This window comes from Pelmatolapia mariae, linkage group LG2 (assembly GCF_036321145.2).
Source record: "Pelmatolapia mariae isolate MD_Pm_ZW linkage group LG2, Pm_UMD_F_2, whole genome shotgun sequence".
In the NCBI taxonomy this organism is placed as follows: domain Eukaryota; kingdom Metazoa; phylum Chordata; class Actinopteri; order Cichliformes; family Cichlidae; genus Pelmatolapia; species Pelmatolapia mariae.
In genome coordinates this window covers 185,822-204,203 of record NC_086228.1, presented here as the reverse complement: position 1 = coordinate 204,203, position 18,382 = coordinate 185,822, and the positions used below count along the sequence as shown (strand labels likewise).

The following is an 18,382-nucleotide window of genomic DNA, read 5'->3' as shown; positions in this document are numbered from 1 at the left end:
GATTGGTTGAGGCTCAGGTTAATGACGACGACTAAGAGAGGGGACTGTGAGTGTAAATGGAGATTTACTGTGGGTGTGGTTTGCCCACGTGCAGAGGAAGATCCTGGGGTTAGAGTAGAGAGCGGTGCAGCTCGGGTTCTTCGGTTCTAACAAAGTGTTTTTGTTTGTTTTTCAGGCTGGAGAACCCAGAAACCCACAGCTGAAGAAGAAAACTCTGTACGTAAACAAACACACTGTTGTTTTGTTTGGCGTTGTTTCCTCTCGCTCTGATTGGTCCTCGTTGTCTCCTCAGAGCAGCTGATGTTCGGAGCCGCCTGGCGTTTCTACGAATGTGGAAAAATGGCGCCGGTGTCCATGGAAGCAGTTTGGAGAAAGCGCTGAAAAATAACAGGTAGCAAAAACATCGGACCTGAACCCAAACTAGACTCACCTGCAGGTCAGGAAAGGCAGCAGATTATCACAGGTCATAATCAGAGTAAAGTCTCCAGGTGATCACGACAAAGCATGTCAGGTGTTTCTTCCTTAACAGCAGTGGTGTGGAGGTGACATCATAGCCTGAATGAAGCTTCAGAGCCTCTGGTGGATGTTAGAGGAAATGCAGGTTTTCCTGAGACGCCTTTGGCTGTATCCCAATTCAGGGTCTGCAGCCTCAACGATCCTCAAGGGCCGCGTACTCAAAGACCGCTAAGGCCGGAAGTGCGAGGCTTGTGAAATGGGACGGTCTAGCCTCCGTCGCGCTGCCCAGGTTGCCTAGCAACCATAACACCAACCGCTGGAAACGTTTCATACAGCTTTGTTTGACAGAAGTGAAGGAGAACATATTTTGTTTGTGTGTTTGTTTCTACACGAGCTTTGTGTGATTTAATAAGTATCTGAGGCTGAGACCGCAGGACTGTAAAACATGATTGTTGGGCTTCATTTCTGTACTGAACAGTCATTTAAGATTAGCTAGTAAATAACAATTAGCTAATGTTGTTCATGAGACTAAAGTCAGTGTAAATATGATATGGCCAATATTATAGTTATTATATTAATCATTATTAGTTATTACAGCAGTGAGTTTGAACTCTCAAATCAAATCACTTCTATTGTCACATCACATGTGCAGGTACACTGGTACAGCACATGTGAGTGAAATTCATGTGAGTGAACTCTGTGTCAAATACTGAGCTTCAGTAAAGTTCAAGTTGCAGTTATTTATATTTCCTATCACCTTAAATCTTCACTCAAAGACAAGTATCTTTGACAGTGTATATATAGATGTATTATATATAAGCAGTGTTGGGGAGTAACGGAATACATGTACCGCCGTTACGCATTTAGAATACAAAATATGAGTAACTGTATTCCGTTACAGTTACCGTTTAAAAAGGTGGTATTTAGAATACAGTTACTTTGCTGAAATAAATGGATTACACTGCGTTACTTTCCTGTTTCATATTGTCGCGGGTCAGGACTGTTTGGGTTTGTTTGACAGCTACGCTCTGTTGTTCCAGGCGGCAGCATTAGGGTTGCCATGGTTACAGGGTGACGCTCTCTCGCTGCGTGTTTCCTGGGTGAGAGAGCGCCTTTTTGTTGTTGTTGTTGTTGTGCTAAGCTAACAGGCAGAATGCTACAGGCATGGCCCTAAAGAATGTAGCCTCCTGGGCAGTGTAGTCCGTGCTGCAGGGAGAATGGACTGCCATACACGTTATGTGTCTGTGAGTGAGGGAGGGAGAGAAAGGAAAAGTACGAGCTGTCACCGAGCAGAAACGGGAGCTGGAAGCATGTAAATATAATAATAACCACTGCAGCCGAGAAGAGTGCCTGACGAGCCCAGCTGTAAGTAAGCTATTAAGACTCGACTGTACACTGTGTTCGTGTTTTCCTCCGGAAAAAATAAGTTCCGTTGGAGCAGCCTTTCAACGCCTCTCTCTGTCTCTCGCTAGCAAAGTTGACCCAGACAACAAAGTAAAGCTAGTTTTCAGCTACGAGCCCGACACGAACCCGACGTAGTAGCCAGAGGTCCCTTTACTACGGTTCGGAGCCGCGGACCTTCAGTAACTGTAATAAATCACAGCAATAGTACATTCATGTAGTTGTAAACAGCATGATAATATATTAAGTAATCCAAAGTATTCAGAATACGTTACTCTCATTGAGTAACGTAACGGAATACGTTACAGAATACATTTTGGGGCATGTAATCTGTATTCTGTAATGGAATACATTTTAAAAGTAACCTTCCCAACACTGTATATAAGAGACAAATATTGTTCGTCTAATATGTTGGCATTACTAAATTTGGCTCAATGCTTACATATATGTGTAAAAAGAAAATGTACGAGCTGTGATAACTGTTTCTGATAAACAAAGAGTAGACTGATATATGAAATATTCCTTTATTGGGTGAGAAAATCAGACCATGTCATAACTGCTTTAAGTCACACAGAATAGATATCAGAGCCTTAAACAGGCTGACTTCTGCTAAATGGGTCAAACTGGGCAGAAAGTATACAAACACATAACATCCTTATAGAATATGATGTAACACTATAGATCAACTTACCTCAGAATATATAAAGCATATAAACAATTACAGCAATATGATGCAACAAACACAGCAGTGCTACTAATCCAAAATACTCAAAGCTTCATAGAACTGAAACAAACATTTATTTTTAGCTCCATTCTGCTGCTGATACATACTTTAGGTTTCTGAATATTAAACTTGTTGCTGCCTTTCATAGTGTGTAACTTGAAGGCCCTGAGTACTTTCTCCCACACTGAAAACACTGGAATGATAACATTATTTGAACATTACCTAATAAGACTGATTCAGGACAGACAATTAGTTATTTTAAACTTTCCTAGCAGTCCTTCACAAACAGGGAACAGTCTGTCTATTCTCTCCATCTGTCAGCTGCTGCTGGCTCTTCCTCCTCCTCTTCCTCACACACTGCTGAGTTTGTCCTGGTGGATCATCAGGGGTGCAAAGCCTCACAGATGATGTGCAGCAGTGGGTCCCTCAGTCTGTCCTCACTCTGGACACTTGCAGTTGTCACACATGGAAATCAAATGTGTGATAAGCTGCAGGATTCAAACAGAAGTGTAACTTATAAATACATGTTCATACTTTTATTCCACAATCAGAGAGAAAGAAACAGAGAGAGAGTGCAGGACAGACAGACAGGTGACAGTCTCAGGTGTATACACTGCTACAAAACAGCACAAGAGAAGGAGGATTTAGTGTTTGTGTTATTACGAGTGCTAAACAAGAAGAGTTCCCAGATGGTCCAGTGGACACATGTGTGACTCCTGTGATTAAAGCATCTTTCTTTCAGCTTAACGAGTGAACCGTCAGCTCGTTCAAACACACGTTAAAGTCCGTTTGGCTCGACACCACCGAACAGAGGCAGCAATATAACATAGCTAACATTAACAGTGCAGTGAATCCTGCTTCTGCCGTGATATTCAGGACTGCAAACCGAGCAGCATCACTGACTTTCAGCTTGTTGTGTTTGTGGATATATGACTGACTTTAATTAGCCATGAAATCATCACATTCTCTGTAAGATTAAGGTCAGCTATTGTATTATTATATTTTAAAGGCTTTAAAACAAAGTAAACGCTGAAAGTACAAACATCGCTAATGGCAAATAACTTTGCCGACATGTGGCCAACAGTAATGTTTTAATGTTCCTCATTATTACACATTTGCACATAAATAAGTGACATCGTATTCAGTACTTACGTTTAACAGTTTACTCTTCGGCCGCTACGCTTCTGCCGTCTGCGGCAAAATTATCCACAGTGACTGCCGCGCTATGAATTGTGGGATATGTTGGGCCACGAAGTCTATATCGCCACAGCCTTAAAATTCAGGGAAATGAAGGACGCATTTCAGGGCCGCATTTCGAGCAGCCTTTGAATTGGGACAGCCTTCGGCGCGCCGCTGTGATGTAATCGGCCTTAAAATGCAGCCTTTAAGGCTGCAGACCCTGAATTGGGATACAGCCTTTGTTTTGTTTTCCAGACCGTCTGCAAAGGAGGTGCTGAGGTGGGCGGAGAGTCTGGAGTCCCTGCTGTCCAATCAGTGTAAGACTTCCTGTTTGTGTTTAACCAATTTAACCAATAAGGGGAGGAGCCAGCATGAGAAATGCCTCTCCACTAGATTAATGTCTTGATGCATGCTCAATCATCCAGGTAAGTAAATTGAGGTTGATTGTGTTCACCTGGACGTTTCAGTGGGAGAAACGTTTCGTCGCTCATCAAGTGACGAACCAACAACTATTGATCAAAGACCACTGATCAGTGATTGATCAGTGGTCTTTGATCAATAGTCATGACTCTTTGCATGTTAATGATCATAAGCTGACCTCCCAGCCCATCGTTCATTCAGTGCTGCTGGTTTCAGTCATTGTGCAAATGTCCTGTTTATAAGGTTGAAACCTGCAGTCAGCTGAGACTGAAGACGTCACCTGATGATGATGATGATGAAACGTTTCTCCCACTGAAACGTCCAGATGGACAGGATCAACCTTTTGGCACCAGATTAATGGCGTGCTTCTCTTTTCTAATTGGTCAGATGGTCTGACGGTGTTCCGTCACTTCCTGAGGTCAGAGTTCAGCGAAGAGAACCTGGACTTCTGGTTGGCTGTGGAGAGGTTTAAAAAGACACGCCCCTCCAATAAGATGGCTGCCAGAGCTGCAAAAATCTACGACCACTTTATTTCTACGACTGCAGCAAGACAGGTACCGTGTGTCTGCGCTCCAATTGGCCGGATGATCTGTTTTTTGGTTGTTTTTTTTCTAAGATGGTGATGAAACATTCCTCCAACAATGATGTCGTTACGGTCCAGAGGCGTCGGTTAAATTCAGATACCTGAAACAATTGGGATTGTTTACTTTATTGATCATTGTATTAAAGTAAAGACTTGTAATCAAACATGTTGGTCCACCTGCTTATTTGACACAGCTGCTTTTTTTCTCAAGGTCAATGTGGACTCGGCCATCAGAGAGGCAACCAATCAGAGCCTGCGCCTTGGCGTTAGCTCCGCCTCCTTCCAGCTGGCGCAGGAGCAGATTTTCAACCTGATGGAGACGGACAGTTACCCACGATTCCTCAAGTCCCGCCTCTACACCCAGCTGGCCAGTCACAACACAGAGCAGCGGATCAGACCAACCAGAGACGAGGGGCTGATCTGAGTTTCTGACTGGCTGAACAAATCTATCAGTAGCATTCTGGGAGATGTAGTATTGAGTGTTTTGGGACATTTACCCTTTTCATGAACACGTTAAACAACGTGATTCTTACGCTAATCTTCTTTTCTCGCTGATCTCTGTTTATTTAGAAACATTTAACCCGTCCGTGTGAGTAAAACATGGCCTCTGACCTTGAACCTGAAATGAGATGCCATCTTTAGACTGTTAGGCGTTCTCATGACCCAGGTGACGCCTTGCTCACAGGTTAAAAGGCTGTGAAGAAACACCGGCAGGACTTTCCCATCAGCCTCGGCTGCATGTCGTTGATTCCAGAGCAGACTCTGATTCATGTTTTTAGCTAACGGCTAACTGATGTATCTCTGATTAAAGCTGACTGATGTCACATCAGGTGTCAGACCTCGTGTTTCTTCTTCTGTGACTCACCTCCATCCAGCAGGAAGTCTGACGGCGGCAGGCTGCACAGGTGAAGCAGGTTGAGTGAAGGATTCACCTGCTGCTGTTGTTTGATTATCACACTGAACAGTTTTAACTGATTCAATAATAACCTGAAAATCCAATAAAACAGACCGAATGACCTCGAAGTTCATTATTTAGTCTGTAAGTCTTGATAACAGAGCGCAGACTGCAGCTGGTGCTTCCTACGGTTCAGGTTCTCAGTGATGGAGACCAGGTATGTGCAGGTGGAGCAGCACCTGCTGGCATCTGGCTGTCAGAGGTGTTTGAAATCACTTTTTTGTAATGAGTGCTGAGAGTACTGAAGATAATTTCACCAATCGAGGTGTTGAATCTTCTAAATGAGCCCTCACAGTCCACAGGAAATGAAATGAAGGTGGTGTCTTTACAAACGTGAACTCCACCTTTAACGGATGCAAAGAGTCTGAAAGTCAGAGATGCAGCAAACATCCCAAACCATAATTCATGTATATAGCACTTTAAAAACAACACATGGCCGGCCAAAGTGCTGTACAGCAGAAATATAAAAAGTACAGTAAATACATAACAGTAAAATAACAGTGTTAGTTACACACTGAGCCAAAGGCCAGCCAATAAAAAGGCCTGAAGAGGAAGATCATCCCAGAGCTTCAGGGCCACAGTAGAGGACGCTCGGTCTCTAAGTTTCAGCCACGATTTAGTGACTGAGAGCAACAGCTGCTCAGCTGAGTGACTGAGGGGGACGTGGGGCTAATATACAGGCGCCAGACCATTTCAGGATTTAAAAACCAGTAAAAGCATTTAAAATGGATCCTAAATTCAATTGGAGGCCAGTGTGGGGGAGGCCAGAACCTTTGTCACGATACACCGACACAGATCATCGTAACTACACCTCGTGAACAAACTTGTGAGTCGGTTACTTGTAGTTTTACGTCTTCATTTCTTCCCTTTGTTTGATTTCCTTTTTTGTTTTTTCGTGAAATATTTTAAATGCCCATTTTTGTGTTTCTGTGTGTGCGTGGTTGGGTACCTCCTGGTCCAGGTGTTGGTGGCATCCTTCCTCGCTGCTCACTAAGAGAGGAGCTCTGAGGAGGTGATGAAAGGGTCACATCCAGCTGCAACAGGAACACAATCATTGGCGTTTCTGTTGAAGCACCTGTGTGGACACGCCCATCAAGTTTGTGTTTTTATCATTCCCAATAATCAGACGCAGAGCATCATAAAGAGGAGGCCTGAGCAAAGTGAATCATAATAACACTGATGACTCAATAAACACATGAATGCAGGACATGCAGAAATGAATGCAGGCAGTGATTTATTCATTTATTGATGATCGTTCCTCCATCGATCCAGAACCTCTCCATTTACATTATTTATTCACATTGATTCTTACTCTGCTGATCACATCAGTAATGCTCCAAACAGAGACACACTGAGAAGACGTTTTATTAGAGACAACAAACTCGGATACATCAGACGCTCCGTCCACCACAGAAGAAGAGGAAGACAAAGTCGCTGTCTGTTTCTATCCGGCCAGAATGTGTTTGACAAACTCGGTGTAGTTGATGTGCCCGTTGGCGTCCTCCTGTCCCGCCATCAGACGATCCACCTCGTCCTCAGTCATCCTCTCTCCCAGCGTGGCGAGGACGTGGCGGAGCTCCGCCCCCATCACCGTGCCGTTTCCCTCCTTGTCAAAGACCCTCAGCCCCTCCACAAAGTCCTCAAAGTTGCCCTGCTCTTTGGAGCGGGCCACATGCTGCAGCATGGGCAGGAAGCTGTCAAAGTCCAGCAGCTTGACGTTCAGCTCCTCCGCCTTCGGCCTCCCCAGCAGCTTCAGCACTTCCTCGTTGGTGGGGTTGTGTCCCAGCGCCCGCATAACATCGCCGCACTGAGCGTAGGTGATCTTCATCTCGCCAGCTGGCGTCTCGTCGAACAGAGTGAAGGCGTCTTTGAACTCCTCGATCTGGTCGGGGGTGAACTCCACCACGATGCTCTTCAGGTCCACCTCGGGGGGTTTGGGCTCCGGCTCCACGGGCTTTGCTGGAGGAGGAGGCTCCTCCTTCTTTGCCTCCACCTTCTTCACCTCTGTCTTTTTCGGTTCCACTTTCTTTGGCGGCATGTTGCTGCAGAGCACTGGCGGTGGAGATGGAGGAAAGTGACTGTCTGCTGTTTTATAGGAGCCAGCGATGGGCCGAGCGAGGCAGGAGCAAATGGCAGGGAGGAGAGAGGAGGCGACCAAAGATGGAAGAAACCTGGAATGGAAACACTGAGAGGAGATAAGAGGCTGCAGATAAGAAGCTTCCAGAAGCAGCAGAGCCGGTCTGAACCGGAGCCTCTGACCTCCCCTCAGGCCTCCATCAGTGAAAACCGCCTCCTCCTTCACATACTCTGGGATCTTTTGTTTCCTGCTAATCAATAGTTTTTAGCTCAGTTTCACAGATCAGCGCAGCTATCCTCTGCATCGATCTGTGAAGTAATCTCTGCATACCAGGCCCCTCATTTCAAATTAAATTCTGGATTTAACCGCAAAGAGAAGCCAATCTAGGAGAAATCTGCTCTCTCTGTTTTTTTAAATTTCAAATCTTGTATAAGACGACTGTGCCTGTATAACTTAACTACCTCCATCATTAACCTTAGTGTGCAGTACCTGTATCACCTACAGCGTGCTCTAATCGCTCTAATAAGATTTTATGGTCAACAGTATCGAACGCTGCACTGAGGTCTAGCAGGATGACCTGTGACATGTATAATTTCAGGTGAATCAGCTACACAAACATCACTGTGCTTCATAACAGGAGCAGGAAGTGCGGCAATACTGAGTGAGAGCCATCACCGCGTGAGAGCGCCACCTAGACAGACACTGAGGAGGAAGCAGTTCTCTACATCAGGTTAAACACAGGCCCCGTTTCTCAATATGCGTACTTGTGCGTACTTGCGTTCTCGTGTACTCGTGATACGTCATCAGTCGGAGACCAAGTACTGTTCCAATTCGAAGTACGCATCAAGCTGAGAACGTGAAAAAGTCCCGGATGTGTTCTCGCTCCGCCCGTTTTATCGAGCATGCATCGGCGGTGACTTGTGTGGACTTGGTACAGCTAAATATCCCAGAATGCATTTCGTCCAAAACTCAACAGCGGACTCCCGGCACATCGTTTTCAACCCCCCCCCACCGCTCGCGGTCTTCTCACTACTCAGGTTAAAGAAACTCCAGCAGCTGTCTATAGTATTGAGTGTCCACTAGAATAGAAATAAAAGCGTTCTAACATCTCACCTGCTTGTTTTTATTAAGGTATGTACACGTATGTACATGTACACTATTTTTATTAATAGAGGTTTCACTACTGAGGTTAACAATGATATATAAGTCACTTAGATCACTTCTAAATGTTAATGTTTGGTTTATTTCAGTGTTTTATTTGTTCCTGAGTAAACCGGTTTGGCTGTGATTAAAGTTGAGCTTCATAACATGTTACTCACAGTTAAATTAAGAGGGGACGGCAGTAGAAACTCCGGACCTGTGACATCATCACGTACGCTGGTGTTCCAATTGTACAAATCGCGAGTCCGTGCTCGCGTACTCGCCGAGAACGCGAGCACGGACTCGCGTACTTGCGAATTGAGAAACGGCTAGGCTGTAACGTCTGTGCTTTCACACCACCTCCCCTCCGTTTTTATCTGCGGCCCGTTCAGTTCAGTTTATTTGTGTCTCGTTATCTCCGAGGCGATGTGGCCTCATGTGTCATTAACATTCCAGCTGTGATAAGAGAGGCGATGTCCCATGATGCTCTCTGTGTCCTTCAGTCTGGAAATAACTGTGCAGCTGCAGCTCGGCTTCATCTTTCACGCTAAGATGATCACAGAGGTTTAAAAATCAATGACTGAAGCAGATCTTTGATCACAGCAGCACAAACAACGTTGTGTTTTCAAAATATAACTTTAATCTCCAAACACTTTAATGAAACATCCACCAATGAGACATTTGGGATACAGTCATGTGACACACAGCAGGAACCCAGCAGTTCAATGTGATTCACGATTCATGAACATATTGATTCACAGATGAGACATTAAAGAGGGTGGAGTCAGCGCTGCTTCAGTCTGCGACACCATCAGCATCTGACACAGATATCAATTAATCACTGATCAATACCGTCCTCACAGAGGAGTTTATTATCAATAAGTATCATTAACCACCTGGTGGATCTTTGAGAAGCATCTCTCTCTGATGGCTGAGCTCAGATCTGCAGAAACCGCTTCCTCGTCTCGCTCTGCATCCACCTGTTCATGCTGCGCGTCCACCTGACTGAGCAGAGCAGGTGGGACAGGTGTGTCCTCAGGTGTGATACTCCTCGGGCTTTAATTTAAAACACATTAATATGAATGCAAACATGAAAGAAGAGTTGGTGTATTCGGAGGGGGCTGGGTCTTTCGCTCCAGGCGGTCGCCCGACCTCGTGACGTAACAATCCAAGATGGCAGCGCTGAACGTAAACGTTAGCAAAACTGTGACTTGTGCTCTGGACTGTCGCTGTTGTGCACTCGGTAAATGAGTCATTCACTGACTGGACGGAGCACAAAGAGCAAGCGCTGCGCTGCTGGGGATGCATGAACGGATCTGCAAAACAAAACCTGTTTTTCTTTCCGTTTCCAGCTTTACTGCTGGATTGAGAATCCCGTCACTCAGCTCCGACGTGAGCCAAACACAGGAGCATCGTTCCTGCTAGAAATTTGTCACCGATTCTCTCCATAAATGTTCTGACATCATTTATGGACAGGATTTCTATGTTGGACAAATCTGGCATGCCTGTGGTAAGGGTGTGTCGGACGTATGTGGCAGAGGCCTGGGTACACCTGGTCTTCACTCTCACCTCTGGCAGAACAGCAGCAGTCTGATCGAGGCTGGGGCACGCTGCTGAAGCTGCTGTATGGAGCTGCGGCCAACCCCCAGGGTAACCCCTGAACCAGATGTTGGGCACCAGAGGCCAGAGGACTTATGAAGGGGCTTATTTACCCTGTGGGACTCTGAAGGTGGCTGCAGATACTGACAGGCCAAGCAGAGTTTGGTGAGACTATACAACAAGACTCTGGTCGGCCTCAAGGCAATCTTGGAAAACCATCAGCTACCTGTTCACTCTGTTTACAAGATGGGTTCTCTTGACCTCACCTGAGGATAATCTGACAATAGAAAGAACACCTCGATCCCACTGACACGCCTTCTGTGGGGCGACGACAGAGGGGGTAATTAATCCCCTCAACGACTGTAACATCAGAAACAGGAAATGAGGTGTGAAAGTGAGGAAAAATCAATAAACTCAGAATCAGTCTGACCTTTTTATCTCAGAGTGCCCCCAACGCCCTGCAGGTGTACCTGAGTGAGCAGGTGTATCTGCTGATGGAGACGATGTCTTTCTCAAACCTGTCCAGGCGTCTCTGGAGGGCGTATCTACTGTCTCCTAGGAGACCAAGCTGAGTGGCTTGACGCTCCAGGCGGCAGCGGAGCTTCTCATTGGAGCAAGGCAGCAGCATCACCAGGTCAGGTGAGCAGACCTGTCAGGACGAGAGGGCAGTCTTAACCTTTATTTCTTCAGGTTTGTTCACATTTTTCTGTGAGCTCACCTGAAGATAGAATCACTAAAATGAAACTTTAATGATTTTACTTTAAAGTTTTGGTCGAGTCCAGTCGAGGAAGATGGCTCCGGTTCAGTAAGAACACCAGTTTCTCTGGCAGCCATCTTCACTGTTGTCCTGCTTTCTGATTGGTCTGTACCTGCTTCTGGAAGCTCAGAGCCTGATGGACATCTCGGGGGAATCCATCCACAACAAAGCCTCGGACATCCTGCTGACCAATCAGCTGCTGCCTCAGCTCAGTGACGGTGTCCTCCTGCAAGCAGAGACACAGGTGACTTACCTGAAGTAGGTTCAGGGATCAGTGTGATGTATGCTGGCTCTGACCTGTGGTCCTAACTCTCCGTGACTCATCACTTAGGAAATGCCCTCCCACCTCCTGCTGGGGGAGGCATTGCATCGCAGCTGCTGCTTGAGCAGCTCATCCAATGAGATACCTTGGAATCCAAAGTGGTCGGTTAGCCTCGCCGTCTGACTTCCTTTCCCACTCGCGGTCCACCTGGTCAGAGTTTTATGTTGACAGTGTGAGCCAGGTGAAACTGAAGGCCTCTCAGGAGTTTTTCACTTACCAATGATGAAGACAATGATGGGCCGTGGCTTCTGGATAGTCACTTCCTGGAGGAGCCCAGAACTCTCCATCATGCCAGAGTCCGAATCTATGGAGAGCTGGGAACAGACCGCAGGAGGTGCTGGGGGGGGGGGAGCAAGCCAGGAAGTGGAGCAGCATATTAATGACTGAGGCAGAATGACGATGATGAAGATAAGCTGAGGCTAAAGCTCACGAGGTCACGTACCATCTCTGCTGGGACACTCCAGCAGGTCTGGGTGGAGGTGCTGAAACCAGTTTATGGGGTTTAGAGGGTGTTTCATGGGCAGAAGTGGAGGGAAGGAGGGGCTTCTGAGGTGTTCTGAGCTTGACTGGAGGTAACTGAAGTGGTATTGCTGGGAGCACTGGGGGGGCATGTTGGAGGTGTAATTGGGGGTGGTGTCAGGGGTTTTATGCTGCACCTGTTTCCCAGGGGTCCATGGTCCAGGTGACCTCCCCCTGGGTGGATCCCAGGTGATCTCTTTGGGACCCCCCAGCCGTCTGGTTGCGATTAGGCAGACGAGCAGGAAGCTAACGGGGTCATCGGGGCGGTGATAGAGGAGACCCGTCACCAGACTCTGAAACACGACATAGTCAGCACTGCTTCACCGTGCCCGACAACATCAATCAATCAATCAATCAATCAATCAATCAATCAATCAGCCATTGAGCGGCAACACATTTTAAAAATGCAACTTCATATTGTTGTTAATTAAAGTAGTCATTAAAAATGTGACCATCGGCCTCGATGCCTGAGGAGCTGCAGCCTCGGGGTGCAGCTGGGTGCTCATCCACTGATTTATTGATTAATACTTCATGAAAATCATTTTTTCTTCTGTTTCTCTGTGAAATCTGAAATGTTAGTAGGGCTGGCATCGTCACTGATTTCTAGAATCGATTCGATTCCGATTCACAAGGTCCCGAATCGATTTGAATCGATTCAAATCAATTTGAATCGATTTGAATCGATTCAAATCAATTTGAATCGATTTGAATCGGGGAAATTTTGCCTCTATCAAAAATATAATTCTGATCACGTATCAGTACATTTCCATATTTTTATATACATAAAAAGAAAGCTGACACTTGCGAGACTTTATAAAAAGTGTAAGCATCACAGCAGATGCCTTTGTGTCAAAGTAACTGAGGATAAAACACAGAAAAACATGAAGGCGACTTTCCTGGCCTGGGATTTTATAGCAGATGACCTTAAAATATTCTGCAGTAGAACAAAAACAGAAGAAAACCATGAATCAACACATGAACATTACCTGATGCTGCTGAAGTGAAGCAGAGCAAAGTTACAGAGGTTTGATTAGAGACACAGCTCAGCATTTTGCAATTTTGCATAATTCTAAAAAGTTTAAATTTGTTCAGTATTGAACAGCAGAAATGAGGCTTTGTTTTCGGAAGTAAGTAAAAGGAAAAAAAAAACAGCGTCCGACAGCGCTGTAAACAACTTGTGCGAAACAAGCAAGCGAATAATGCAGAAAACAGATTTTTAGACAGAGAGAGAGAGAGAGAGAGAGAGCTGTGCATGAAGTGTGATCGTGGTGGAAGCAAAACAGTAAAAGTCAGAGTGAATTCATGACGATGTTTATGTGAAGCGTAGTTTGGATCTTCTTTTGCTGCTGGTTCAGTCAGTATTGTTTGCAGAGAGATAAAACCTGCAGCTTCAGAATCAGCGCAAAAAGGGCGTAAACACAAAGCTCGGACCCTCCGACGCATCAGAATCAGCGAGCCGTCGGCTTTCAGCCCCGACCGTGTCCGTGCCGTCGGGTGAGAAAGCCACATCTGCATCTGTTTGAGCTGTTTGGTGGTTGTTGAAATTTTGTGAGGTTTAACCTGAGATTCTGACTTTTTGGGCAAAATAAATTTATATTAAAAAATCGATTCAGGATGTTAATGAATCGATATCATGTTATCCAAGCCAGAATCGATTTTAATCAATAAATCGATAATCAAAACCCACCCCTAAATGTTAGCTGCAGCTCTCAAACACAAACTCTCAGAAAAGTAAAAGTACTTTGATTACTTTGATTAGCTGTACTCTGCAGGTCCCGTTTCAGTAAGATGAATATGAAAGTGTCTCACCTCCAGCAGCCTGCTGACGTGATGCTCAGACAGCTACTCCTTCACCTCTCCTCCACTCATCTTCTTTTCTTGTCCTCGCCTTCAGCTTGCTCCTGTATCTGTCTGTCGTTGCAGCAGGGATGATGCTGTGGACAAAACAGCAGCATCAGGTGGCTGCGTCGGTTACCATGGTAACAACCTGCTGAGCAATGACAGACTGAGGACAGTGACATCACAGTGACACCTGATGGCAAAGCAGAGAATTACACACCTCTCACTGTCTCCAAAAGTATGTCAAATCAAATCAAATCAAATCACTTTTATTGTCACATCACATGTGCAGGTACACTGGTACAGTACATGTGAGTGAAATTCTTGTGTGCGAGCTTCACAAGCAACAGAGTTGTGCAAAATACAATAACGTAAAACAAGCAAAATATAAAAATGGCTAATCTAAAAAGTAATAAATATATGTACAATATGTAAAGGTATATACATTACTGAATGTGTATACTAAATATGTTTTTCTACGTGTGTGTGTTTGAGTGTGTATATAGTATGTATATACATGTTTTACAAATTAAATAAAGTAAACAATAAAATAAGATATATAAAATATACAGAGGTTGGTATGTGCAAAACAGTGGCATTAATGTACAGTATGGAGTGCATAATGTTGAAGTTCCAGTAGTGAGGGTGAGGTGTCTATGACGTGTTCAGCAGTCTGATGGCCTGGTGGAAAAAGCTGTCTCTCAGTCTGCTGGTACGGGACCGGATGCTGCAGAACCTCCTTCCTGATGGAAGTAGTCTGAACAGTTTATGGCTGGGGTGACTGGAGTCCTTGATGATCCTCTCCGCTTTCCTCAGGCACCGCTTCCTGTAGATGTCTTGGAGGGAGGGAAGCTCACCTCCAATTATCCGTTCAGAGCACCGCACTACTCTCTGGAGAGCTTTGCGGTTGTGAGCGGTGCTGTTGCCGTACCAGGTGGTGATGCATCCAGTGAGGATGCTCTCAATGGCACAGCGATAGAAGGTCCTGAGGATGCGGGGGCTCATGCCGAATCTCTTCAGTCTCCTGAGAAAGAAGAGGCGCTGCTGCGCCTTCTTCACTGTTTTGTTTATGTGTACTGACCACGTAAGATCCTCAGCCAGATGTACACCAAGGAAGCGGAAGCTGCTCACTCTCTCCACAGCGGCGCCGTTGATGGTGATGGGGGTGTGTACTCCTCTGCACCTCCGGAAGTCCACTATCAACTCCTTTGTCTTTGCGACGTTGAGGGTGAGATGGTTGTCTTGACACCAGTGGGTCAGGGCGCTGACCTCCTCCCTGTAGGCCGTCTCATCACCGTTGGTAATAAGACCCACCACTGTAGTGTCGTCCGCAAACTTCACAATGATGTTGGAGTTTCTAGTGGCCGTGCAGTCGTAGGTGTAGAGTGAGTACAGGAGAGGGCTCAGTACACACCCCTGTGGAGCACCAGTGTTCAGTGTGATGGGGGATGAGGTGGTGCTGCCCAGTCTGACCACTTGGCGTCTGTCAGACAGGAAGTTAAGGATCCAGCTGCAGAGGGAGCTGCTCAGTCCTAGATCCTGCAGTTTCCTGTCCAGCTTCGAGGGAACGATGGTGTTGAATGCTGAGCTGTAATCTACAAACAGCATTCTCACATACGTGTCTCTCTTCTCCAGGTGTGACAGGGCAGCATGGAGTGTCAGGGCTATGGCATCATCAGTGGACCTGTTGTGGCGGTATGCGAACTGTAGAGGGTCCAGTGAGTCGGGTAGTGCAGAGCAGATGAAGTCCCTGACCAGCTTCTCGAAGCATTTGCTCACGATGGGGGTCAGGGCTACGGGTCGCCAGTCGTTCAATGAGGAGATGGTGGAGGATTTGGGTACAGGGACGACGGTGGCCATTTTGAAGCAGGCTGGGACTACAGACAGAGAGAGGGAAAGGTTGAAGATGTGTGTAAACACTCCAGCCAGCTGAGCCGCGCATGACTTGAGGACGCGGCCGGGAATCCCGTCCGGACCAGTAGCTTTGCGTGCGTTCACCCTCCTGAAGCACTTCCGCACATCCTCCTCAGACACAGTGTGCGCACTGACGTCATCCGCGGTGCGCACACTGTCCGGTCTCGTGGTGTTCGCTGTGTCGAATCTAGCGTAGAATACGTTTAGATCCTCACACAGAGAGGCCGTGGTCTGCGGTGTGCTGGTTTTCCCTCTAAAGTCTGTGATCGTGTTTAGTCCCTGCCACATACTCCGAGGGTTGTCAAACTGTTGCTCCACCTTGTCCCTGTACTCACGTTTGGCTGCTTTGATCGTCTTCCGGAGTTGGTAATGTGCGTGTTTGTAGTCCGATGTGTTCGCGGAGGCAAAAGAGACCAAGATGGCGCCGAGTATGGCAGCCTCGTCGCGAGCTCCCCCAAGCAACAGCTGTTTTTTGTGTTTAATTTTACTTTTTCTTTATTTTTTCACGAGTAGCACATGTCTCCTTGTGTACGACCGACAAACCTTACTGGACATAAAAGATGGACTTTCTCATCACTTTCCGGAGTTCAAGTTTTGCAACACGGACCCTCCGTTTGCAGACCCCCCATTCATCTCACCTGAGACGCCTTTGTTCTGGGCCCGTGGAGGCCGCAAACGCCGACGCAGAGGGAGAAGATCTGGCGTTCTGGTTCGACTGAGACGGCGCACTAACAGACCACCGTTACCCAGTTTATTACTGGCTAATGTGCAGTCTCTGGAGAACAAGCTGTGCGAGCTTCGGGCACGGATCTCATTCCAGCGAGAGATGCGGGACTGCTGCGTGATCTGCCTCACAGAAACCTGGCTATCGGACAAGGTACCGGACTCCGCAATACAACTACCGGGGTTCTCTGTGCACCGCGCGGACAGGTCACAGGAGCTTACTGGGAAAAGCAGAGGCGGTGGTGTATGTTTCATGATCAACAACAGCTGGTGTGATTATGCGAACGTGCACCCGGTCAAATCTTTCTGCTCACCGGACCTGGAGTACCTGATGATTAAGTGCCGGCCATTCTGGCTACCGAGGGAATTCACAGCAGTGATTATTACGGCGGTTTACATTCCCCCACAAGCCGACACTGACCGAGCACTCAGGGAACTGTACAGCGCGATCAGCAGTGAGGAAACCGCACACCCAGAGGCGGCGTTTATCACGACCGGGGACTTTAATAAGGGTAACCTGAAGAAAGTCTCACAAAAACTCCACCAACACATCCATTTCAGCACTCGTGGAGACCGGCTTCTTGACCACTGCTACACCTCTTTCCGGGATGCATACAAAGCCCTCCCCCGCGCCCCATTCGGCCAATCAGATCACCGCTCCATCCTGCTCCTGCCCGCCTACAGGCAGAAGCTGAAACAGGAAGCTCCAACCCTGAGGGCGGTGCACCGGTGGTCGGACCAATCGGAGCCTACGCTGCGGGACTGTTTTGATCACGCGGACTGGGAAATGTTTCACGTGGCTGCTAAAGACATTGATGAGTACACAGACTCAGTCTGCGGATTCATCAGAAAATGCGTGGAAGATGTCGTCCCATCCAGAACAGTTAAATCCTTCCCAAATCAAAAACCCTGGATTAACAGAGATGTGGACACCTCTCAGACATACACACATCCTCATTTTAGTTCAGTAGAGAAAAAATCTCTAAAGCTGATTTTTCCTGATGTTCCACACATTTTATGAAACATCCTGAAGTTCTCAAATTTTCATACCTGCCAAAATCAAAACAATGAAAAAGTCGTGAATTGCAAATGAAAAGTTTGTCGAGGTGAGAGTGGACTCCTTCAACCTTCTAAATGATAATAAACAGTTAAATCTTCATCAGATGATAGTTGATGGTTTCCAGGTTTAAGGAAAGGTTGAACACGTGCAGCGATGTGGGTCCGTGTTCTTACCCCGGCTACAGGAAGAGACGAGCTGAGACTAGGGGAGCAGGACATGTGGGGGTGGAGACTCACTTTTAACCCTTTCTGAACTTTGAGATCAGTGATTGTATTGCCTTCCAACAGGAGTCAGTTATACTGCTGATACTGTGTACTAAGTTCTGCGCAAAAGTCTTAAGCTTAAACTCATTTCTTTATATTTTGCCAGACTTCCTGTATTTTTTGAAGTGCTCTTGAGCAGTCGTTTTCTACATAAAAGAAAAACAAAATTTCTAACAGATAAACAGTATCTGAAAATCTGTTCCTTTACAGACAGGAACAAATCCTCAAAGACGCAACACATGGATTTTTATTAGAGCGATTAGAGCACGCTGTAGGTATTACAGGTACTGCACTGCAGTGGTTTGTATCATATCTATCTAATAGACTCCAATTTGTGCATGTAAATGGAGAGTCCTCTTCACACACTGAGGTTAATTATGGTGTTCCACAGTGTTCAGTGCTAGGACCAGTTCTGTTTACATTATACATGCTTCCCTTAGGCAGCATCATT

The 18,382-nt window shown here is 46.3% G+C and overlaps 2 protein-coding genes across 5 annotated transcripts in view; one reads left to right on the top strand and one right to left on the bottom strand.

Moving 5' to 3' along the window:
- Positions 1 to 5,589, top strand: part of LOC134638417 (regulator of G-protein signaling 3-like) — a 30,392-nt gene extending 24,803 nt beyond the window's left edge. For all 3 annotated transcript variants that reach the window (XM_063489036.1, XM_063489027.1, XM_063489017.1), the window contains exons 23-27: positions 176 to 216; positions 293 to 391; positions 4,016 to 4,077; positions 4,568 to 4,734; positions 4,975 to 5,589. In XM_063489036.1, coding sequence (XP_063345106.1) covers positions 176 to 216; positions 293 to 391; positions 4,016 to 4,077; positions 4,568 to 4,734; positions 4,975 to 5,187 — 582 coding nt within the window. In that variant the 3' untranslated portion in view covers positions 5,188 to 5,589. The remainder of the gene's footprint in view (positions 1 to 175; positions 217 to 292; positions 392 to 4,015; positions 4,078 to 4,567; positions 4,735 to 4,974) is intronic.
- Positions 5,590 to 7,162: 1,573 nt separating this feature from the next.
- On the bottom strand, positions 7,163 to 7,756 carry LOC134634488 (myosin light chain 1, cardiac muscle-like). Of its 2 annotated transcripts, XM_063483734.1 has the most exons (2): positions 7,742 to 7,756; positions 7,163 to 7,699 (listed from the first exon to the last, which is right to left on the bottom strand). In XM_063483734.1, exons 1-2 carry the CDS (start codon positions 7,754 to 7,756, stop codon positions 7,163 to 7,165), a joined length of 552 nt encoding a protein of 183 aa, XP_063339804.1. The 2 variants fall into 2 exon arrangements, with proteins under 2 accessions (XP_063339804.1, XP_063339794.1); XM_063483724.1 differs by having other exon boundaries at positions 7,163 to 7,756.
- Positions 7,757 to 18,382: the final 10,626 nt, after the last annotated feature.

Excerpts from the sequence above, each read along its gene's own strand:
- LOC134634488 (XM_063483724.1), bottom strand. The coding sequence starts at position 7,756 with ATGCCGCCAAAGAAAGTGGAACCGAAAAAGACAGAGGTGAAGAAGGTG.